General features: G+C 45.3%; 1 protein-coding gene across 11 annotated transcripts in view; it reads left to right on the top strand.

Moving 5' to 3' along the window:
• The window catches only part of Nedd4l (NEDD4 like E3 ubiquitin protein ligase), a 325,219-nt gene that overhangs the window by 231,685 nt on the left and 69,080 nt on the right, over positions 1-24,454 (top strand). For all 11 annotated transcript variants that reach the window (XM_087895985.1, XM_087895987.1, XM_087895989.1 and 8 more), the window contains one exon: positions 18,179-18,229. In XM_087895985.1, the coding sequence (XP_087752111.1) occupies positions 18,179-18,229 (51 nt within the window). The remainder of the gene's footprint in view (positions 1-18,178; positions 18,230-24,454) is intronic.

The following is a 24,454-nucleotide window of genomic DNA, read 5'->3' as shown; positions in this document are numbered from 1 at the left end:
ACACTTTCTTGTTGTTCTCGAGAAAGTCGCCGCTGGGGTGGGAAGGAACTGTGTCCACGCCAAGCCTCCAAATCCTCTTTTATTTTTTTCACCAGGCAGCTGTTCATACAGCTTAGGCTTTCTGAGGAAGTGGCTAAATAAAAGTGTAGCCATACTGAAGTGAGCAGGCACCAAAGCTGTTTCAGCAGCTAGCAGCTGTGGCTGTATGGTTTCGGAACCGTGGGGTCTTGTGTCCCTGCTCTAATTTCATCATGTCACACTTGGCTGACACTCCAGACCCTGCTGGGTTTTGTTGTTGTTTGGATTTTGGAATGTGTGTTTGTTTGGTTAGTTTTGGTTTTATTGCTCGTTTAGGTTTTGAAGGGATAGGTACAAATCATTGAAGTGATTTTTGCATTTTATATTTGTGTTCGGATTTTTTTTTTCTTTCAAGTGTCTGTCAGAGTGGTATGTGTGCGTGAGTTCTCAAAAATGGATGGGTTGTGCATGTTTGAGTAGGTGCAAGTACCTGTTTGTGAAGGCCAAAGGTTGAGTTGAGTGTCTTCCTCTGTTTCTTCCCATCATATTCATCGAGGCCTGAGCTCTAGACTGAACATATAGCTTGCTCACACAGCTAGTGTAGCTAGGCAGCTTGCTGTGGAAATCCTGTCCCTGCCTTCTCAGGAGAACTGCGGGGAGGCTGCCACACTCACCTCACATTTGCATACGTTGTGAGAATCCAGACTCCAAGCCTCAGGCTTGCTGCTGGTGCAACAACTTCTATAACCAATGAGCCACCTCCCCTGTCCCCATGTTCTGATTTTAATTAATCATCTCAAGTATGCAGACATATAAAAGCATAATAATTATTATAACAACAATCGCCATGAAATGTATTTGAATGTCAAGTGGTTTTTGTTTTTTTTTTTTTAAATAGAGAGTTGGGAGGCAGGAGTTTTATCAATAAGAGTCGGAGCAGAACGGAACAGAAGGTACAGAAATCTCACGTGTGCCTTCCACCTCCATGCATGTGCCTAACCTCCCCTGGTGTGGTACATGTGTGGCAACTGATAAAGCCACACCAACCCAGGGAGTCACTGTCATCCCGGTCCATAGTTGTCAGGGGTGTTGTCAGTCTGTGTGCTGGGATGGTGTGAAATCGGTCATTGTGAAATCATAGAGAAGTTAGTTTCTCTACCTCGAAAGATCTCTGGGCTCTGCTGGTTCTGTCCTCCCGTACCACAGCCCTTGATAAACCCTGAAGTTTCAACGTCTCCACTTTCTTGCCTTTTTCAGGCCGCCATAGAGTTGAAATCCTTCCTGCAGCCTTCTCAGCGTCTCTTGCTAATGTGCATCCCGATTTCTTTGGTCCTCTCTTGGCCTGACAGCCCAGTTCTGTTCACACAGATGTGTTAGTTCCTTACTTTGTCATTGCTCTGACCAGCTACCTGACAGAACTCACTTCAGAGAGGGACAATGTATTTTGCCTGACATTTTCAGATGGTCCAGTCCATGGCTACCTGGTCTCGTGCTCTTGGGCAGAGCATCCCTGCATCGGGAATGTGCGACCGCAGGTGTTCCTTCTCCTCCTGGATGGGCAGTGGTGGGCAGGAAGTTGCCAGTGCTGCTTGCAACCACAACGTGTGTGTGCACACACGCATGCACACATGCAGACATACATATGAGAAGACAGAGGCATGGAAACAGTTTATGGGGGAAATGTGAGGGTCCTCAGAGCCTGCAAGTAAGATCTTCTGTGAGTGTCTGAGCCCAGCAGTCTGCTTGCGTTCTCTCTCTCTCTCTCTCTCTCTGCAGTGTAGCTCCATGAGGGGGAACATGCGGCGAGTGGGAGCTCACCAGGTTCGGACTAACTAGTTCTCAATCACTTCCTCCCAGTGCTGCGGTGTTTTTGTTCCATTGTCCCCAAGAGCCCCCTCCGAAAGTGTGCTTTGCTGTGTTTGCTTCCCCAGGAGCCCCATCCTAACACAGACTTCCCTGCATTTACTGTTCTTCTTGCTGTGGCTGTGATGACGTCGTTGTGGCTTCTCTTCTGTGTCCCTTTCTCCAGTGAAATACCACTCAAACTCTTGAGGGGTGGAAACTGAGAGTGGCGCTTCCACCTTAACAGACATGATGAGAGTCACTTTGTCAGACAGCAGAGTGTAAGCCAGCTCACGGAAGTCTGTGACAGCCTCCTGTAGACATGCCATGTGCCACAATGTTGGACACTTTGATTTTATGCTAGCCTGACCTGTCTTCGTGGATGTCGCACTTGATCATGTAGGAAGAGAAAAGTCGTTATTCTTCCCTTGTATGTGTTAAGGGAACCTGAGTTTCTCTTGACTGTAATACATTGAAACAGTCCGGGGAGGCTTGTTGTCCATCTTACTTCTGGGACCTTGGCCATCTGTAGTCAACAAGGAAATAAAAAAGGATAAGGTGAGCATCAGGTTGAATCTGGATTTAATTTACTACATAGTTGTACCCATTCATTGTAAGGGCAAACTGTATACTGATACTTGAGCAAAGCAGGCCTAATGATGGCATCTGCATCAAAGTTATTGGGAGTGGTTAAATCAAACAAAATCAAACAATGCATTTTAAATATTTATAATGTGACATCATAGATTATAGTTTACCTCATCCCCCACGCCCACCCGCCGCCGCTACTTTATTTCCTTAAATAAAGCATGTTTGTGGTTTGGGTGAGTATAGTGGCTCTCCTTAGCATACTGCCCTAGTAATCAAGCATTGTTCTCCCTGGCCCCTTCCCCTGAGCACACAATGGCAAATTAAATATATCATGGATACTCTGTCACTTTGGATATAGAGACCAACGTTCTAAATTCATTTTATATGACAGTGTCTCTCTGCATCTTTGTCGCCTTGACATCTCAAATTGTACAACAGCCTATTTATTCCAGGAGAGATAAATAAATAAATGGTTATGTTGCCAGCTATAGCTGATAGAGTGTCTGCATGTAATGTACACACACAGATCTGTCTGTGTGTGCATGAATGCTTGTGTGTGTGTGTGTGTGTGTGTGTGTGTGTGTGTGTGTGTGTGTTGGGGGATGAGAAGGGGAGAGAAGGGACTGAAAACATCACCTATATTTGAATTTGACTTTAGCATTTATAATCATGGTCTTAACAATTCTGTTTCATTAAAATTCTCACATTAGTTTCCTCATGTGCATGTGTACATGAGTATGTGCATGACATAAATGAGGAGGTCAGGGGTCAGTGTCATGTATTTTCTTCTTTGACTGTACACCTTATTTTTTGAGGCAGGGTCTCACTAAACCAGTACTCACTGATTAGCTGTGTTAACTGATCACTCAACTATGGCCCTGGGGTGACAGATGCACACTGACCTACTCAATATTTTGTGGGTGCTGGGATCAGTTACTTATGCTTTTTTATACAGCAAATGCTTTTCTGGTTGAGCCATTTCCCCTACAGCTCAGGAGTGAAGTGTACTTTCCAGGGGGTCAGGTTCAGTTCCCAGCCCCAATAAGGCAGCTCACACTTTCTGCAACTTCAGATTCAAGGGATCCATTTTCTCTTCTGGCCTTTGTGGGCATCAGCCATGCATGTGGTATATAGATGGACATGCAGGCAAAACACTCATACACATTAAGTTAAATAAACAAACAGTAAATAATTGAGGGAAAGAGCTGTTGACTGCCTACAAGGCTCTATAAGTACCTGCAGTTACCAGTTAGCCTGATAAACCTAGATGCCAAGATCATTTTACCAGGAACAGGGGAACAATGTGAGAAATGCCTATGTCATCTTTTTTTTCCAGTCATTAATTTTGCACACACAGTTTCCCTTTGAGTATCATGGGAAGTGACATGAATGGCAAGACTTTACCTCTTTACCAATCCTTCCTTGAAACCATGCTCAGTGTTTACTAAGATTACTGCCTCAGACCATGCCCAGCCACCAAGCATTTGTTTTGTTTTAATAAATTATATTTCTCACTATTACGTACACATGTGTGTGACAGTACGGGTGTGTGTATGGATGTCCTATGGCATGTGTGTAGAGGTCAGAGGGCAACCTTGGAAACAGTATTTTCAGCTTAAGTTTATCTTACAAAATGGTATTTCATCATTTAAAAAATGATCATTTTGTAGTAAACTATAGTTTACATATGAATTGGATTAAGAACAAACCTAAAATGAGGTGTTTTAAAAGCCACCACTAGGTTTGAGAAGGTGGGGTGACTTCAAGGGACACCGTCTGTTCCGTAAGTATTAGGAGAGGCCTGAACTTGGCCCAGACAGTACCCCAAATCATGTGCCTAAAATCACTTCCTGGATTGGCTCCTTTTGGTCACTCATTTATCCAATACTGTGTTATTTGTATTTCCTTGAATGTATTTGTGCATAAATTGGCAGTAGCCTCCTCCCATTCATTTATTGGCAAGTATGTGTGTACAGGGTGCATGTGTGTAAGGGCAAAGTTGATCTCAGATCCTTCTACAATTACTCTCTGTTTATTGAGGAAGGGTCTCTTTTTTTTAATTCAGAAGTCACCTCTCAGCTTGCTTGGCAAGCCAGCCTTTTCGGGGGATCTGCTGTCTGCCAACTAAGAACTGGGATTACAGGTGACTGCCATCATGGCCAGCATTTATGTGAGTTCTGGGGACCCAGACTCACTCTGGCCCCTACTTTTACACCACAGGTACTTTATCTACTGAACCCTTTCCCCAGCTCCACCCCCACCCCCAGCTCCCCCCCATCATCTTTTAAAGAAAAAGAAAAAAAAAGAAGCTGTTTGTAAAATCCCAAGTGAGTGTCCCCCCATCTTAAATTTAGACCAAGTTTTGTGATCTTTCAACTTGGTCCTTTTATCACATGGCCTTGCTTCCTTTATTTACTTTTTAGGGGATAATTAACTTTATAACATCTTGTTCATTTTTTGAAACCATCTCATTGTTTTGCCCCCACAGAACAGAATAGGGTTTCTCACACTGAACATGCTGAACCCTTTGTCATACAAGAGGAGGTCTTTGATAGGAGACCAGACGAACTCACCCACAGGTTTGCTGAAAATAGCTGTGTGCTTTCCAGTTGGCCAGCCCTGGCAGGAACTCACTGCTCATCCTGTTTCTCAACAGTCAATTGAAAACATTCACCACATAGCATTCGGTGTGAACTTGCTTGAGCCTTCTGCACACAAATGTACAAGAGATCTTTAGTCCCATTTTCTGGACGAGAAACTCAGTCAAGAGAAGGCTCAGAGCTGATAATCTTCCAGCTCTGTGATTCCTGAATTAGGACCAGCACCCCAAGCTCTGATCATGCCCTATCATCATGAGACATCTTTCCCTATGCCCAGTATTGGTGCTTGTGCATACACCTAGGTTTTGTACTTCTGGTGGGCAGTATTTCCTTTCCTTTTCCTTGCATTGAGGAATCAGTCCAAGATATTTAATGCAACAGAGGTGGGTTTCAGGGCTAGCGCTAACGTGAGGCATCAAGCTGCAAAGTTTAATAGGTGCTTCCTGTCATCATTGAACAGCCCTGCCATAGGCTTTGGTGGCCTTACCCTGGTGGGCCTTCCAAGAAGCTAGCTGCACAGACACTTACTGCAATCAGGAGTGGTCGGTCAATCTGGTGGTCAGTCATGATTTATTTAAAGAATTCACAGAGGAGCTGTCGGGCTCTTCTTTCCAGGTTTGTCCTGTATTTTGAGTCATGACAAGCTTGGTGCTTAGCACACTCATTCTAATTGTCTTTGGTGGCTTGATCGTTGAACCCTTCTGACAGGGACATCCTTCCCCTTTGTGACTTCATTGAAAGTCTGCTCCCATTCCCTTGCCCTTGTTCATGGGCCTTCCTGGCTTTGATGGAAATACCACTGTGTTCTTCTGATGGTCGCTTGGCATAGATACGGCTCCTTGTTTCAGAAACTGCTTTTGCTTTTCATTTCAAGCACCTTAGTCAGGCAGGGAGCTCAGCTCTTGGTCTCAGCCTCTAGGGATGTCCTTGCAGTCATATGGTGATCTTTCTCATCCTGTGTTTTACCCCGGGCACTTTTGTTGTATTATGTTCTGTTGGGTTTGTTTAAGTATTCTTGGGGGTTTAGGGAATCATCTGAAAGATAAATATATACCTTTCTTCAAATAATCTGGTAAGGCCGCCTGCCTCATGGTCTCACCGAAGAATAATGTGGAGTTCCAGGATTCAGGTATGAGCCTTGCCACCTTCAAGTGATGGACACACCTATTCTTCTTCCTTCTTTCTTGGTGCCCCAAGGGATAGGAGTTACAGAAAGATTGAAAATCATGGCAACCTCCAAGAGTTTCCTGTGGAATTGCCTAAAAATGGAAAGGACTCCTTCCAGAGTGGAGAGGAGATGGGATGGGATGGAATGGGATGAATGGTGTCCCCATCTGCTGAAAGGATATTTAACAGTATCTAGAGACATTTTTGATTAACCTAACGGAAGAGCTGGTATGGCATCTAATAGACCAAAGAAGAGACGCTTCCAAACATCTACAAAACACAACCACCACCCCACCCATACACACACAGGAGACATTCAGCCCAAATGCTAATGGTGCCATCTATCCAAGTCCTTACTAGAATAGCATTTATTGAACCTAGTTGTCCGATTTTATAGTAGCTACTGTGCACAGTGCAGCCATTTTCATCCTTACTTTATGGTTGTAACTAGGGAATTTCTCTTTGCTTATGAAGCTGCTTCTGGATCGATATGTGATTTTAATTTTAAGCCCCAACCTCTGTCCGCTCCCCACCACAGTAAGAACTAATAGGATCAGCAGCCGCTCCAGAGAGGTGGCTAGGGATGTGGGTCCTAAATGTACGTTGACTTAATGACTGGAGCCCTCTCTTAAGGATCACATCCTCTGAGTCTATTTTAAAGCAGGACTTGTCATTTTGGCCCCTTAGCCAAGCAGATATCCCTTGGCCACAACAAGCAAAATCCCTGGGCTTTGTCTGTGCACCTGTGAGTCTTACCGCTATAAATATCTCAACCCTATTGGGCCAGCGAGCTTGGCCTCCAAATAAGCAACCAAAATGACACCCCTCCCTTGTCTCCTCCGCATTCCTGCCCCATAGTTATTTTTAGCCACATGTAGAAATGGATCTACCTATTTCTTGTTTGGGAGATCAGCAGAGGCCGGAAGGGAATGGGAGGGGAAATTGAGCCTTTATATTGTTAGGATTAGAGTTTACAATCGATTTGTAAGGCTCTGCAGTTCCCCAGATACCTGCCAACTCTGGCCCCAAATAATTAAAAATAAACTGAGGAGCTTTTGAAGCCTGGTAGCCTTGGCAGCTGTCTGTCAGAAAGGTGATGGCCAAGCTGGCGTGTGCTATAGGCTTAGAATATTGCAGCAAATCCAGTGTTGTGCCTGCCGTCCTACAGATACAGTGCTACTCTAGAGAAACTGGAAGGTGGCCATGAGCCATAACCCATAGTGTGTCCCCAGTAGGTTTTGGAGATCACTAAGTGGTTTTTGCTCTGTGCCTAAAATGACATCTACTACAATCCCAAACTTTCTCAAGATCAGTGGTTCTCAGCCAGTGGGTCATGACCCCTTTGGGGGTTAAGAACCCGTTTCACGGGGGTCACGTATCAGATATCCTGCATATCAGATATTTTCATTGCAGTAACAAAACAGCAGTAAAAATACAGTTATAAAGTAGCAATGAAAATAATCTTGTAGCTGGGGGTCCCTACAACTTGAGGCACCGTATTAAAAGGTCAAAGCATTAGGAAAGTTGAGAACCACTGCTCTCCATCCTTGGAAATCCTTAGTGAGGTTGTTTTCTCTCAAACTTGATACCAAGGAAACTAATGTTTCCCAAGGCTTTAAATTTTTTGCTTGCTCTAATGCCATTTCCACTAACACTGTATGTAGAAAGGGGAACTACCTCTTTGCCATGTTTTTCCTGCCCTAGGAGAAAAGTTTTAGGTCATCACAGAATTTTGAAGGAAATGCTTTAATTACCTCCTTAATAGACCTGACTGGGTGATGGATGTTATGCTTTTAAACAATGTTTCTGTTTAGTAGGCCTCATAAAGAATTTGAAAACTTTCTTACACGGTTTCAGGTTGACATCTGTAATTTATCAGTAGTTGGATAATTTAGTCCAGTAATTGCAAACGCTGTAACTCCAAACGTATTTCAGAAAGAACCCAGGATGCCAGGTGATTTAGTCCCATGGTTGTAGACACAGCTCATTTTGAGGAAAATATCAACCTCAGATTGAATTAGCAAAGCCATTCTTTATTGTTAACGTTAACTGGCCATATTGAGCTCATTTTTCTGGCAGAAGATTCCTGACTTCATCTTTTAAATCAAATACACAGAAAAATCAAAATTCTTATGGTCTTGTGAGGTTGTCATCTTGGTGAAATGAGGCGTGTCTTCTTTTCATCCACTTAGCTTCATGGCTGTCCCAAGAGCCACATATTTTCCAGCTTCCCCTTCATTCTGACTTAGAGACGACATGGGCTGTGGTAAGAATCCAAGGGACGAGAAAGGAGCCTTCCCTGGAAAGCCAGGAACCGAGACTCCAGAAAGCTGACACAGGACTCAGTAGCTTGTGCAGTTATGACCGCACACAGGACAGTACACATACTGTAACTCAGCACAGTTGCAGGGAAACTGGCATGTGGAAAGATTTAGACCATTTGCTAAGTAAGAACTGTCCTGAGCTCTGAGAACTTTGTGTATGTCCCCAGGATATGCATGTTCCAGTTAGAAGAACGATGATAGGGTTAGGAAACACAGTTTTAAACAACTACATCTTTTTTTCCTTTTCAAGCTTACATTTTACTCATCTCGTACTTATATGATAATGCAAATGAGGAAAAAGGGACATAATGGGGAATCTGCTTGTAGCAAATACTCTTAAGATTGTGTTCGTTTGGAATTCATAGCCCTGGTACTGGAACTTTGAGAGGCTGTGGAAAGGGTACTGCAGCATGGCCAACTAGGGTTTCCTGAGGAGGGGGTTGCCTGAAGGTGATAGTATGGCATCAAGATGGGGAACTGTTGATGCCCAGCTAGCTGGGTTTATGTTCTGGCTGCTGTCTCCATGTTCTGTAGCCTAGGGAAGGCTTCCTACCCGCCTTTGGACAGTGCTGGCCCATGTGAGCGATCTACGTGTGAGCTCACATTCCTTGCAGTCTTGAGGTTCTCCCCAGAGCTCAGCTGGAGTTTCTCCCCTGCACACTGATGGAGTCCACTAGCCAGAGATGTGACTGCAGCCAAAACATGACCAGTGGAGAAAAGAGACCTAGAAGGATCTACCTAGGATGCCAAAGCTCATATTACAAAGCTTGTTTCATGGAGCCCTGAAGAAAAATGAGCTAATGTCCTTGCATAAACCACTGTGATTCTAACTCAGCATCCTTAGTCACTAAATATCCAAGGATAAATGAACACCCTACACTGTGTTCCCATGTAATATACACAGTTGCTAGTTTGTAGTTCTCCATATGTTCAAACTGTTGACCAGACAGAAAACAAGATGAACTGTTGGTTCCTTATGCTTTGACCTCTGAGGAAGAGTTATTTTAGCATCAAACATGGTAATGAAGTCAAAATAGTAACTTATATTGAACTCATCGTACACTTTATTCGTACTGTTTCCTGACAGTACATTGATTATTATGGGTGTCTGACATTAATTTCCTAAAGTTATTCTGTTCTTTGGTACTGAAGAGAACAAGACCCAGAACTGTTTTTTTTTTCTTTTTACATATCCACTATTAATGTTAGCTACAGAAAATTACACTTTACAACTTTCCAAGAGAAGATACAGGACCTTGAGAAAATAATCTAAACTCTTGGGAAATAAAGACATACAGTACCTTAAAACTCTAAGTACAGAATTAAATGGTTCTTGTGCAAATTCAGCAACACATTGTCATTTAGCTCTTAGGGCCGGTGTCAGATGAGTGGCTTTGTAACAGGTGGGATGTGTGTTAGGCCATGTGCTTTGCAGGTTGTTTTGGTGGGACAGTCAACAGTCCAGTCTTCCTCTGCGAGGAGGTACCGAAGGAAGGATGCAGGTAAGATGCTGACAGCCGTGCCTCATGCAAAGGTAAATAGCTGTATAGAAAGCATCTTTGCCCAGAAACTCTGTGTGCCAGGGGATGACTGTGAAGCAGATGCCCAGTTACTGTGAACCCAGACTATTCCTCTGCCATGTGATATTTTGATTGTGTTCTGACAAAGCTTGCTTGGAGTCAGAGAAGCAGGGAGCAGCTGCCATTGCTTCTTAATGCTACTGTTCTTCTGTCTAAAAAAGGCTGAGATCCTCTCTCAGTAAGAAACAGCCTTACTGTTTCCTGTCTCCTCTCTGTCTATAGTCCTCCAAACAGTGGCTTCTCCCTCTGAATAGATGTGCATAGGTAGATTATAGTTAGTGCTCCTGGGTCTTACCTGATAAAAGACTTGCCTTCACAGCAGGGGAAAGAGAAGGATGGTAAGGACCTTCAAGTCCTTGTTTCCTGAATAACCAGCCATCTGGACTTGATGTGATTAGACTTGCAGACAACTGGGAAAGAGATACTGCTGTGATGTCTTCTGGAATGGACTTCTTACCTCCACTGTCTTCCTTATTGTGTAGGCCAGAGTGAAGTTGGGACTGTTGATCTTAGAGGATTACTCAGGGGTGGGGACCGGGCTCCAGGCTTAATAGACTGCCTCAGCCTGCTGGCCAGAGAGCCCAGGTGGGTGGGTGTCAAGCCTTCCGTTCCTGGGAGACTAGACCCTCAAGTTTCGACAGTTCGATAACCTTAAACTTTCCTCAGCGGCTCTCGACACCAGTCCACCTCCCCAGCATGCTGTCCTTGACAGTTGTCTTCTGTCTAAGGCCCTGCCTGCCTTCTCTTGTGTAAGCAAGCCACTTGAAGCCTTTGAGACTCTTCAGGTTAGCCTTGACTGACAACTTGACACAACCTAGCATCGCCATAGTGGAGGATCTTTGTGAGAAATTATATAGATTGGGTTGTCTTGTAAGAGTGTCTTTGGGGGATTGTGTTGTTAATTGATGTAGGAAAACCCACCCTACTCTGGGCAGTCCCGTTCCAGCAAATACTCAAAGTTTATGTCTTCCATAAAGTCATTCTGGCCTTGACTGAGGCAAAACAGGGTAGTTTCATGGTTCTGTCGCAGGCCCTGCATCCTATTACAGAGAAGCATGATTGTGTGGATCTGAGCACACAGTGGCTCTGCACATGTGGGCTGTCCAACTTGACATGTTAAGAGGTGTGTGCTATGGCATCCCTCAGAGGGATGAGGAGATGTTTGGAGCTCAGTATTGTCCACGAGAGGGGTCTGGGCCCTAGAGTCCCTGCCCAGCATCCACATCCCTCCAGTTGACTGTATATTCAATTCTGATCATCAGTTGCTTAGATTATAAAGATCGTTCCCGTGTCCCTCTGTTGACCCTGCACCCAGAATGCACTTAATATTCAAGGGAAGAGTGAGTGAGTGAGTGTTCTCCAGTGACCTCCAGCCCCCTGCATCAAGGAGGAAGAGCATATCAGGAATATCATTCCCTTAGTGTCATAGTTGACCACTCAGAGCAACTGGGACCCCATCTGAACCCATGAAGGCCCAGTGCATGCTGGCCTAGTTATGTCCCTGCACCATATCTAGACTGCAGCAGCAGGGCTGCTCTCGTCTGCCAGCACAGCTGTCCTTGCTCCGTCTACCTCTCTGTGCCTTCTGTTTGTGTCTTCCAGAAAAACATTCCTTAAAATAGATGTTCTTCCTGACGGCGATCGAGCTGGTGCGGTGTGGCCATGCCACCTCCCCGATGGCTTTCACTGGGGCCTTCTCAGGTCCTGGGAGTTTGCTGTGAGGTTGTGTTGACACAGAGGCCTGGTTTGTTGTTACAAATAAGAGCCACTGTCTCCAGGACACACCTTACTCTGTTTCAGTGTGTGACGGATTTCAGCCCTGCCAACAGGAACTAAACAACACAGGAGCCAGCAGTGTGAGATCCATTTAAATCTTCCCCTCTTGCCCCTCTTTTCCCTCCGTGTGTGTGTGTGTGTGTGTGTGTGTGTGTGTGTGTATGTGTGTGTGTTCTCATATGTGTGAAGTGAATTTGAGTAAGAACACAAGGATTCAGGTGTTTCACTGTGACACATTTTCTTGGATTTTAGTGGAATACCGTATGACTATGATCCCATTATGGTATCATATTTTGAAACATTTCTCCTTAAAGCCAGAAGCCCCAGGTGGTGAAACATGGGCTTATGGGATGCGGGCATCGGTGAAGAAGTCCCTTGTAACATGGAGAGAAGTAAGAGAGATCATACAGCACGAATTGCACTGGAGGTGCAGTGGTGGCCAGTGTAGCGGGATGCGGGCAGAAGTGAAGGGAACCTTGTGTAGCGCAGGCTCTGGGTGGAGGGGCCATAGGGTGAAATACAGGGAGGCTCATCCAGTGCCCTCTGGGCAGAGGTGTAGCAGGACCTGCTCAGTGAAGGTGTGGTGTGGGCTATGGGTGCAAGTGCAGCAGGGCTCATACAATGGGGGCTGTAGTGGGCTAGTGTGGAAGCTTGAGCTGCTGAGAATGTGAGCAGAGATCTAATGGCTGGAGGTGAAGGGGCTTGGGCAGCGCCGTGGGCAGCCGTGCAGCAGGGACTCATAATATGTCGGCAGCAGTAGAGTGGGGGCTTGTGTGGCACAGGCTGTGGGTGGAGACCAGTAACTCCCGGTGTCCTCTGAGCCGTCACATTCTCCTGTCTACGTGGCACAGGCTGATGTGCCTGACAGGAAGAGCACACATCTTCCCTCTTGTCAGTGATGACAAAGCCGGCGCCGTGCCTTACTGAGGAATGAGACGGGGTCTAAAGAAGGAATGCGTGGTGACCTTCAGGTGGCTCTTCAGATACTGAGCTGTGGAGGAGTCACTGTATTGGTGACATTTGATCCAAAGCTTCTGTGAAAGTTGCTTAAGCCCTCTGATCTGTAGACAGCCACATGCATGCTTCCAAACGGCTCCAACACAAACCTTCTCCCCCCCCAGAATCACTATGGTGCCCCCAGGCTGAGAGGCTAGGGAAAGTGGTTGAATGTGTGAGGGAAGGTCATCTTTTTAACTCATGGCCTAAAACACACTAACTAAACCCATAGCTGTGATTCTGTCGGGTCGTTGCCCCCCAGGAATTTCTGACCCTTTTTGGTGCCTTGCTTTACGGATGTAGCACGTTTGGTCACCCACCCTTCTTGTGAGAAGGTCGTGATGTTTGTCTCAGTGTGTAATATACAAAGATGCGCCCATATTCTGTTCTGATGGTGGAATTCTAAATCTCTAATTTACATTGTAAATTCTATACACATGCGTGGATTTGGTGTAAGAAACTTTAATCTTAGAAGTTACTACTTATGTCCAGTGTAAAACTTAAGACAGTAGCCCTGGAAGGTTTTCCGCTGAGTAACATTCAGTTTTATTCGTTTGGATAGCACATAAAAAGAAAGAACTTTTATTGTTGATAATTGCGGGGGGGGGGGTGTATGTGTGGCCTATGCCTGTGGAGATCAGAGGTGAATGTTGAACCCGCCTCTGTCTCCCTATGCTGGGCTCACAGGTCACACCCCACACCAGCTTTGTTGCATGGGTTCTGGAGACTCAAACTCAGGTTCTTGCGCTTATAGTATGAGGCACCTTTACCCAATGAACCATCTCTTCAGCTCCAAAAAAGCTAAGACTCACAGCTCAGTCCATATGTTCACTTACACGTATAACACGGTGCTCGTATTTTGTGTGAAAAACTGATATTTTCCGTTACAGTTTTTCAGTGAGAATCGCAATGTAGGTCAGAGTTAGAGACATGCATCTTGTCTTGTGTTTGACTCCCAGCACTAGAAGATGAAATAAAGAATCTCACTAATCACTGCCTGCATATGTAGCTGCAATAGTATAGAGGCTTATTTGTAATAATTGGTGGTGCTTGTGATATATCTGGCCTTAGGGACTCAGTGTGGCCCCTGAGGACCCACCCTTCTTGGCTCCCAATTACTTTCATCTGCAACAGTACCCTGCCTGCCCCTCTGTCTGGCAAAGAACGGAGCAGTGCTTGGTGAGTTTGGATCCCACCCTGCAAGTGCTACTCTGACGCATAGACCCGGATCTGTGTGGACCTTGGGGTGGGCACGTTCCTTGAGAAATGAGTCTCGTCTGTTTTGAAGACAGATGAGCCTTGTGTCCGCTTCAGAGCTGCCATCTCTAAGTAGCGTGCTCATAAGGACACTGGGGCTACAGAAGGGTTTCACGAGAGCCGTGGTTCCAATTCCCAGGCGTCCGACCCTGATGACATTTAGCAACCCTGGTAACATGCCTCTGCGTGAATACAGTGTGCTCTTCCCATGCTTGTTTTAAAGAGCAAGGCCGAGTGGTGCACCCCTGTGATCCCAGAGTATAGGAGACCATGCAGGAGGATCTCAAGTTGGAAGATAGCCTGGGATATGTAAGTGAGACCCTAGATCAAAAAGGCAAAGGAGACCAAGCTGTGCTGGCGCACGCCTTTAATCCCAGCACTTGGGAGGCAGAGGCAGGCAGATCTCCCAAGTTCAAGGCCAGCCTGGTCTACACAGAGAAACTCTGTCTCAACAAAGAAATAAAGAAAGGCAAAGGAGGTAGGCTATAAGCAGAGTGAATGATCGGATGAATGAATAGGGGAAAGAGGTCCTGAATTTAGTTTGTCAGCATTTAATGAGTGAGTATTAAGGTCTGTGTGTTTGTTCATTTTTCCAGTAATGTCACTGAGACTGTGTTTCACCTGACATGCCCGTTCTGGAGATTTCAGTGTGCATTCTTACTGTTATGTACATTAAACAAGCATTGCCATTACATTGGAGGATTATTTAATGGTGTGTCAGAAGAGAACATAAGTAATTTTGTTACCTGTACATCTTTACCCTGGAGGAAAAAATGAGTAATATTGCTTGAAATTGATACCATTACTACTTTGAGAGAGTCACAAGAAATGCCCAGTCTGCTGTGGGTTGCAGTTTGGTCTCCCTAGCTTTGTGTAGTCAGCGTGTTTGTTGGAAATATTTCTATATCGCAGATTATTAACAGTGGCTTGACTGATGTTTTTATAACATGGATTTAAGATGTCCCTCTGCAGCAGTGACAACCTAAAGATGTTGTGATGGCCACAGATTGTCTCTGTCAGGGTCTAGGCAGCCTCCACGTGTCATGCCGTCCCTGATTTCTGTCACAGACAGGTGACAGAGACTCCTTGGCGTGCTGTACACCTCTAAAGTCAAGGTCTCCAGGGGACTCACCTCTTCCTGCTGCTTCTGTGGCATCTGCTGTTGGAGTGGCTGCCTAGCATGACGGAGGCTCTGGTCAGTCTTCAGCCCTGAAAAATACAACACTCTGCTGCCTGAGTTTGGTTTGGGAATGTTTTGAAACCTGAATTTCTCAATCAGACACATCTTTCATTGACTGGTGAAATACCAGTTTAAATCCATTTATTCTGACTAAACACTCTCTTACACCTGATCCCAGCTCTCCTGATATAGATCAGCAAAAAACCTTCCGTTTCCTTCCTCAATGAGGCTTTTCTTCTTTGGGTGTCTGGGAAATCATTGCTGCACCGCAAGGAAGAAACCTGGCCACGAGCGAGCAGATTTCCCAGCATGCCTCGGAGAATTCAGAGAACTTTGTGACTTGTGGAGGTAGCATGGAAAGTGGCATGTGCCCAATGACCGCCTTAGCAGAAACCCCCAAAGTTACTCTGGACTGTGTTATGAGAGTCCCCATAGCTGAGATGCAACACCCAAAGAGAAGCCCCAAGTTGTTGCATACCTGCCTTGCTCTCCACACCTTGCCGAGATGCATAGAGTGCAGGTTGGGGTAAACTCTAGAACCCGCTGCCCAGATGGAACCTCATCCCCTGGCTGCTCACACTGCACTCAGGTGTAAGTGCCGGCTTCTGCAGCTTGCTACGGGCCTCACCACAGCCAGACACACGGCCTCTGTTTAATGCTTGTCTTGGCAGTGTTTGTTGCTTTCCCGTCAGTGCTGGCTGTGTACTTGGCTTTTACCGTTTGCCTGGAGCTGAGCTCATTTAGTCAGTTTGAAACTAGGATCTCTCCAGCAAAACCGTGAGAATGTATAGAATGTATATAGATGGTCCCTGAGTTTTTGCTAAACTGCATTAAAGTTCACAGTCCGTGAGTTGCCTTTTAGATATCCCTGTCGCTTGATAATCACATGCTATGTCCTTCTAGTACCCGTAGTTGGGGTAAAGGAGAGGGGAAGTCTTAATGGCAGTACTGTCTGTCTCACATGCACAATTTCTGATCGATACCGAATAAATCTATTTCTTTTGTTGGTTTTTTTATTATATGGTTAAAGTGATATTTATACAGCTAATATAGAATTGATGGTGCCAGCCAAGCAGAGGACGAATGTACCAGCTCCATAATTCCTTAAATGAACGTCATTGGTGTGAATCAGGGTGGTTGGAGTTGGGACTGCAAGTTAGGTGGAAACTCTACCATTATTTTCCGGGCCTTCTGCCGACTGCTGCTTCATCATGCAAAGTATGTTGGCACTTCTTTTCCAATCTTTTGCTGGACAAGGATCCCCATGTTAGGCTGTAGCAGACACAGCTAAGAAAATGCAAGAACCAAAAACTTCAAAACAGCATTCGTGGCAGGGGAGATGGTTCAATCAATGAAATGTTTGTCATGTACGCATGAGGACCTGAGCTCAGATCCCAGAACCCATGGGAAAATGTAGGCGTGGTGGTGTGTGCACTGCTGGTAAGCAGGGACGGGTGGATCCCTAGGTCTTTCTGGGCAACCAGCCTAGCATGCATGGTGAGCTCCAGGACAATGAGGGACCCTAGCTCAAAGAACAAGATGGACTCTGCCTGAGGAATGATACCCAAAGCCAACCTCTGGCTTCTCCTTCCCATGTTGCGTGTGTGCATGCACACGGATGCAGAAAACACATGCACACACAAGTATATGAGAGGCAGCTCTCGTTCTTCATACACACCTGGCCAGTGTTGAGTTTCTAGTATCCTTCATGCATCATCTGGACAAGACAAGCTAGCTTTCCAGTTAGTCACATCTTTAACCTATCTAGAAGAAAGGGCCCAAGACTGTAGTAAATCATTTTCATAAACCTTGTTCGTGTTTACCTGTGGTTCCACTAAATGGGAAGAGAATTGGTATCTGTAAATTGGAATATTTCTCAGTAAACCAGTAGGTGCCAATAAGGATCTCTGTGTCTCATTGCTTTTTATCAGCTAATTGTGGGAAGGGTTTGACTCTCTGCACAGGATTTTCCAGCTCAGTTTGTGTGCAGTAGAAGCAGCTGTGCACTATGGGGCAGGTAGTTGTTTTGATCTGATTTGTGTCCAGGTCCTCTGAACCCCAGAGGCCAAGCCCCAAGTGCTGTGACCGCAGGACATACATGATCCTGTCCAATGGGTACTCTGGTCTAGAGTCTGATCCTAGGTAACTCCCAGAGTCTGAGAGGGGACTTGTGAATCCCATAACCAATGGCACACTGGTCCCATTCAAGACATGAAGAACCATGCTGTGTAGTTGGCCAAGAAAGCAAGGAGCACAGCCTATCCAAAATTACAGACTTCCATTCTAGATGTGGATTTCCCCAGTAGCATACTTACTGAATAGAAAAAAAACAAAACAAAACAAAACTTTTTCTTTCCTTTTTATGACTGCAGTTTGTAAGACGTATTAGTGACTAAGCCTCACATACTTACTCAGACTCTCCGCTCTTGCGAAGCTCTTGAGTTTATAGCAGGATTAAGTACGTGTTGAAATGCTCCCAACATTTCTGTCCTGCCTTCTTTTTAAGCTGGGTCCAACTCTGCCCCCAAACCCTAAATGGCCTTCTGGGCCTCTTCCCTGACTGGCCACATGCTCCCAGCCCTACAAGAGGATTCCTTGCCCTTCCTTTTGGAAGGAAGCACAGAGTGTCCGTCGCCTAAAGACCAGATGTTGGAGCTACACTTCCAGGTGTCCTGGTAACAGCTTGGTGCCTGCATGGTGCCTCATCTTGGACCTCTGCCTTCACCCCTCCCCCTTCCGCTGCATCCATATCGGGTCCTGGACTACTGTCTCTTTGTGCAATGGGATGGTTTTTCTGCCCCTCGGGGAACAGAGAGCAACATTAATGCTTTGCTTTCTTCTTCACAGACACGAGACGACTTCCTGGGTCAAGTGGACGTGCCTCTTAGTCACCTTCCGGTAAGGACAGACAGTTCTGCATGTTGCATGCTGGGGGTGGGGCTTTAGGGATATCTGGCTAGGGTGTCTGTGGGGTATGACAGGCATGACAAAAGGGCTGAAATGGGGAGTGTGTGCTCTGGCCTTGGCTCCTTGCTAGAAGGTGGCCCTCTGGAGGGGGTCACACAGAGGTTAATTCAGCTGTAAAAATCCCTGTGTCTGAATCACAGAAAAGCCCTGTCAACAGCTCTGCCTTGCTCTTCGTACTCCTAGCTCCTCCTCCACCTTTAGATCCAGCCCCTTATGGAACAGTTATCTCCTGTCTTCAGCGTGGTTTTTGTTTCCGTGCGGCCTTTGGTCTGGCTTGTTGTTCACTTTCCTTTAGTTAAAGTAACTACATCTACACAGGCTGCCGTTTCCCAGGTTTTATGTTTACAACTTTCCATCTGCTCGGAGATGAAAGAGAACAGTTGGTTCTAAGTGTGCTTGTCCACTGGAAGTCCCGTCCTCACCTCAGGTGTTCCAGGTTAGCCTCTGTGGCTCTGCCCCCCTTCCTCCGGCGGGGGAGTGGGGGCTGTGACTGCGATTTGGGGAGTCACTGCACACTGCATCGGTGTAAATAGGATGGGAGACAAGAGCTGGAAGCCTTGGTGACAGTGGTGCCTCCTAGGCCAGCTGCCGAACCTTGGATTGTCCTACCCACCTCCTGGCCACCTTGCCCCAGACAGCTCAAAGTGTCATAAGTAGCAGCTACAAGAGGAGAGTCAAATATTTCTGCCTTACAAGGGCATTGTGGTTTTCACTCCTTGTGTGAGCACGTAGCATAAATAGTCTATAAACTAAAGTGCCTGGAAGGATCTAGTGCGAACCTGCTACGTGGAAACGGGGGCTGTGCCCGATGGGGAACGCCAGGGAAGACTCCTACCAGGCAAGCTTTGAAGCTCTGTTGAGAAGGAATGCAGCCAGCAGCAAGCCATTGACTCCCTCACTTGGAAGCCCAGAAGGAGAGTCTTCGAAAGTGCATTAGGATATTTTTGTTTCTAAGTACAAAGGTGCCTTATGGGTCTACTGCTTCTTTGGGAATCATATCTGAAACCTGGTATTTTTTTTCTTAGTTTTTTTTTTTTTTAACATGGGAGGAGTAGGTATGAGTACATGCCCACAGAGGCTGAAACGTGGTGTGTCAGATACCGTGGAGCTGGAGCTGCAGACCTTGTGGACGCTAAGATGTGGACTTTAGGCCTCTGGTAGGACAGAAGGCTCTCTGAACCACTGACCCGTCTCTCCAGCCCCAAACCTGGTGATTCTTTTCAGTTTTCACTCAGAGGCTGTGCATGCTCAGAAACTGCAAGGAAAGGGGTCATAGTTAGGGTCACCGTTGCTGCAGTGAAACACCGTGACCAGAGCAACTTGGGGAGGAAGGGGTTTATTCAGCTTGTGTTTCCCCATCGCTGTTCATCATCAAAGGAGGACAGGACAGGAACTCAAGCGCTGGAGCCACAGAGGAATACTTGATCCTGATGGTGCTCAGCCTGCTTTGTTACAGAACCCAGGACCACCAGCCCAGGGATGGCACCACCCGTAATGAGCTGAGGCTCCCCCATCAGTCACTAAGAAAATGCCCTCCAGGCTTTCTGCAGCTCAGTCACATGAAGGCATGTACTCAATTGGGGCTCCCGCCTCTCTCATGACTAGCCTGTGTCAAGATGACATAAAAGTAGCCAGGACACAAGGCTCAGGCATTCCCGACTGGGTGGGTTTTCCCTATCAGGTTTTTCAGTTAAATCTTGAAAAGGCATGCTTTGAGACAATGTTGATTAGTTAGCTCTTCTCGTGTGGCTGGCCCTAGCAACTCTTTTCCCTAAAGTAAGAAGCATGTGTCCTTCAGGTGGGGGGAGGATGGGGAGAGTCTTTCGGACTCGTAACTGAGGGGCCCGAGAGATGGCATAGGACTTGAGAGCATTTTACTGTGCTCTTCCAGACAACCCGAGTTCAGAACCCAGCCGCCATGCCTAGTGGCTCCCTGCCACTGGAAATCCAGCTCCAAGGGTCCTGGCATCTTCTGGGCTCTGCAGGCACTCACACATGTAACATACAGATACATACACATACAGCTGAGTTTGGTCGGGTTGGCTGGCTGGTTGGTGGATTGATTGATAAAAGCAAAAGGAAGGGAGTAGGGAATGCTAACTGTAATGGCGCAGGTCTTTAATCCCAGCACTTGGGAGGCAGATGCAGGTCATCTCTTTAAGTTTGAGACCAGTCAGGGCTCTGCGAGAACCCCATCTCAAAGGGAAAACAGAGCCGTAAGTGAACCAAGTGTCTCAGTGTGCCCTCTGTTTATGTGGTTTAGGGGTGACTGGCTTTAAAGGTGGCATAGTTTCCAGGGAGCAGAGACATGTTCTTTGGAGGCTAAGACAGTTCAGGGAATAATTGGGCGTTGGCATTTTGAGTGGTGACCAGGGTCAGCTTGCAGAGACGTTGCCGCTAACAAGGCCCAGCTGATTAAGATCATTGTGGGATCACAGTGCATGGATATATGAAAAGGGCACAATGAAAGTCAATATTTCAGACGATTAATACATACTGAGAATTTTTTATTTTAATTTTAAGACCCCACAGATAGGACATCCTTCATGTTATGGGCATGCCCAGAGAGGAGCCTATATTATAGCACCATAAGCCCCTAGACCAGCAGTTCTCAGCCTTTCTACTGCTGCAATGCTTTGATACAGCTCCTCATATGGTAGTGACCCCCAGATATTGCTACTTCTTAACTATAATTTAGCTACTGTTCTGAATCATAATGTTAATATTCGTGTTTTCCAAAGGTCTTAGGTAATCCCTGTGGAAGAGTCATCCAAACCCCTAACGGGTTATGACCCACAGGTTAAGAACCATTGCTGTAATGCAAATTGATTAGCCGTTTGAGCTAATTACCTTCAAGGAAATGGACCACATTGAAATCTAAAGCAGAGAAGGGGTGAATATACATTTCTGGTGTTCCATGTCATAGTAGAAGCCAAGTGGTATATTCTGCATGTACTTGGCCTTGTGACCCTGGATTTGAAGTACTGTTACATGTGTTGTTTGGCTGTGTGTTCTAGGACCCTTGTGGGGAAATCGCACAAATGCTCGGTCTGTGTGGTAATGCAGTGGGAGGATGTGTTACGCGTGTTCAGTCTATTTTGTGGAGTACATAATCGATCTTTGTCTTTAGAGCTACATAGCCATTGTCATGGCCAGAGTATCTGCGGCCTACAGAGTCAACATTTGTCAGAAATATCCCATTTTCAGTAAAAGAAACAAAGAAGGTGAAAAATGTTTCAGTTTTCCTTTTAATTATGAATAATGAGAGGGTTGAGGCTGAGAGAGGGCTCAGTGCTTAAGAGTGTTTGCTGCTCTTGGGAAGGACTGGAAGTTGGGCTCCCAGCACCCACATCAGATGTCACACAGTAGCCTACAATTCCAGCGTGAGAGACTCACACCCCTTCTTCTGGCTTCTGTGGGTGCCCACATGCACACATGCATACACACTCATATACAAAAATAATGACAAGAAAGGTCTAAATAGTGGAGAAGATCCATGGAGCGAGAGCTAGAATGTGGGGAACAGTGGCCCTGCCGGCCTCTGCTCCTGGCATTTTAAGGGTTAAGGGACATGACTGTGTATAGATGTCTTAGCTAGGGTTTCTCTTGCAGTAAAACACCATGACCAAAGAGCACACTGGGGAGGAAAAGGTTTCTTAAGTTTGTCCTTCAGCATTGCTGTTTATCACTGAAGGAAGTCAGGACAGAAACTCAGACAGGACAGGATCCTGGAGGCAGGAGCTGATGCGGAGGCCATGGAAGGGGCTGCTTACTGGCTTGCTTCCCCTGGTTTGCTCAGCCTGCTTTCTTATAGAACCCAGGACACCAGCCCAGGGCAGGCACCACCCACCGTGGGCTGTTCCCTCTCCCATTGATCACTATGAGAAAATACCTTACAGCTGGATCTCTTGGAGACATTTCCTCAGCTGAGGCTCCTTCCTCTCTGATGACTCTAGCTTGTGTGTGTCATTGACACACAAAACCAGCCAGTACAATATGGTTATTAATTGATAATATAACCTAATTAGCAGCTGGAGAATTTATTTCTTGAAGAAATATTTACTGACGGATGGAATTCTGATCTTTGTGGGTGAATCAGTGAAGCAAGTTTTCCCTCATCGGACACGTGGCATCACTATGGCCACATGGTACTCGGGTGTTTGATATACAGCTGTTTGATGGCGGGGCCCATTTATAATCATTTGCCATTTTCATTAAGGTTTAAACCCAAGCCACACTGGCAGGTGACTGCCATCATCAGATGACACCTCTGAAAATTAGACCAGAGTTCCATGGCTTGGGTCAGACGTGCGGTTTTCATTCCCCTTTTCATAAACCATGCTTTCAGATCCTGGGCAACCATGGTTGGGGAGCCTGAACCCACCAGAAATCCTTGCTTCTCTGTAATTCTGCATATACAAATACAAAGTATTTCATGTGGATAATAATAAAGTTATTATCTCCAAAATTAAAGTTATAGAAATAAAGATTAATTTTTTTCCAAATCCCTGTTAAACAGACAATTTAACCTGTTCCTCCATGTTAATATATATTCACTTTTAAAGTATTATTATTATCTTTTTCTGTTGTGCCTGTTGCTGGGTTATACAAGAACTTGGAGGATATACCTTGCTCATGCCCAACTACGTTCACCTTTCTCCTCCCTGTCTTAGTTCCCTTTTTACCTCTTAGATGCCACATAAGAGAAAACTTGCAATGTTTGTCTGAGGTTTAACTTAATAGACTTCAAACCAAATTGATCAGGAACAGTAAAAGTAATTTTAGGCTAAATAAGAGATATTTCTTATTACAGTGTTTCAAACAGGGAATGAGTTGCCATCTTGCTAATTTGGATAGTACATCTTTATTCTTTAAGGAAGTGCTGTCTCAGACTCCTTTCTTTTTTCTATTTTATTTTTTATTGTTTTTATTGAGATATATATTTTTTCTCCACTCTCCTCCTTTGTCCCCCTCCCCTTCTACCCTCTCTCATAATTCCCATGCTCCCAGTTTACTCAGGAGATCTTGTCTTTTTCTTCCCGTGTAAATTAGATCTATGTTTGTCTCTCTTAGGGTTCTCATTGTTATCTAGGTTCTCTGGGATTGTGAATTGTCGGCTAGTTTTCTTTGCTTTATGTCTAAAAGCCACTTATGAGTGAGTACATATGACATTTGTCTTTCTGGGTGTGGGTTACCTCACCTAATATGATGTTTTCTAGATCCATCCATTTGCCTGAAAATTTCAAAGTGTCATTATTCCCCTCCCCACCCCCCGCTGTGTAGTACTGTGTAATACTCCATTGTGTAACTGTACCACATTTTCTTTATCCATTCTTCGGTTGAGTGAAATTTAGGTTGTTTCCAAGTTCTGGCTATGACAAATAATGCTGTTATGAACATAGTTAAGCACATGTCCTTGTAGTATGATTGAGCGTCCTTTAGGTATATACCCAATAGTAGTATTGCTTGGTCCTGAGGTAGGTTGTTTCCTAATTTTCTGAGAAATCGCCATACTGATTTCCAAAGCATCTGTACAAGTTTGAATTCCCACCAGCAATGGAATAGTGTTCCCTTTTCCCCACAACCTTTCCAGCATAAGTTGTCATCTTTGTTTTTGATCTTGGCCATTCTTACAGGTGTAAGATGGAATCTCAGAGTTGTTTTGATTTGCATTTCTCTGATGACTAAGGATGTTGAGCATTTCTTTAAGTGTCTTTCAGCCATTTTAGATTCATCTGTTGAGAGTTCTCTATATAAGTCTGTACCCCATTTTTTATTGGATTATTTGTTCTTTTGATGACCAGTTTCTTGATTTCTTTGTATATTTTGGAGATCAGCCTCTGTCCTATGTGGGGTTGGACAGAGAGATGATCTCCCCACTCTCTTCCCACTCTGTAGGTTGTTGTTTTGTCTTGTTGACCATGTTCTTTGCTTTACAGAAGCTTCTCAGTTTCAGGAGGTCCCGTTTATTAATTGTTTCTCTCAGTGTCTGTGCTATTGAGGTTACATTTAGTATAACATGAGGGGGCCAGCTTGTTGGGGTTTCTGTCCCGCCTGGTACTCCACAGCCGGCAAGTCCCAAAGAAAATCACAGAGTCTACATTAGGTTATAAACTGATTGACCCATTTTATAAACTGATTGGCCCATTAGGTCAG

This window comes from Myodes glareolus, chromosome 13 (genome assembly GCF_982192425.1).
Source record: "Myodes glareolus chromosome 13, mMyoGla1.1, whole genome shotgun sequence".
Classification (NCBI taxonomy): domain Eukaryota; kingdom Metazoa; phylum Chordata; class Mammalia; order Rodentia; family Cricetidae; genus Myodes; species Myodes glareolus.
This window is presented reverse-complemented; position numbering and strand designations above follow the sequence as displayed.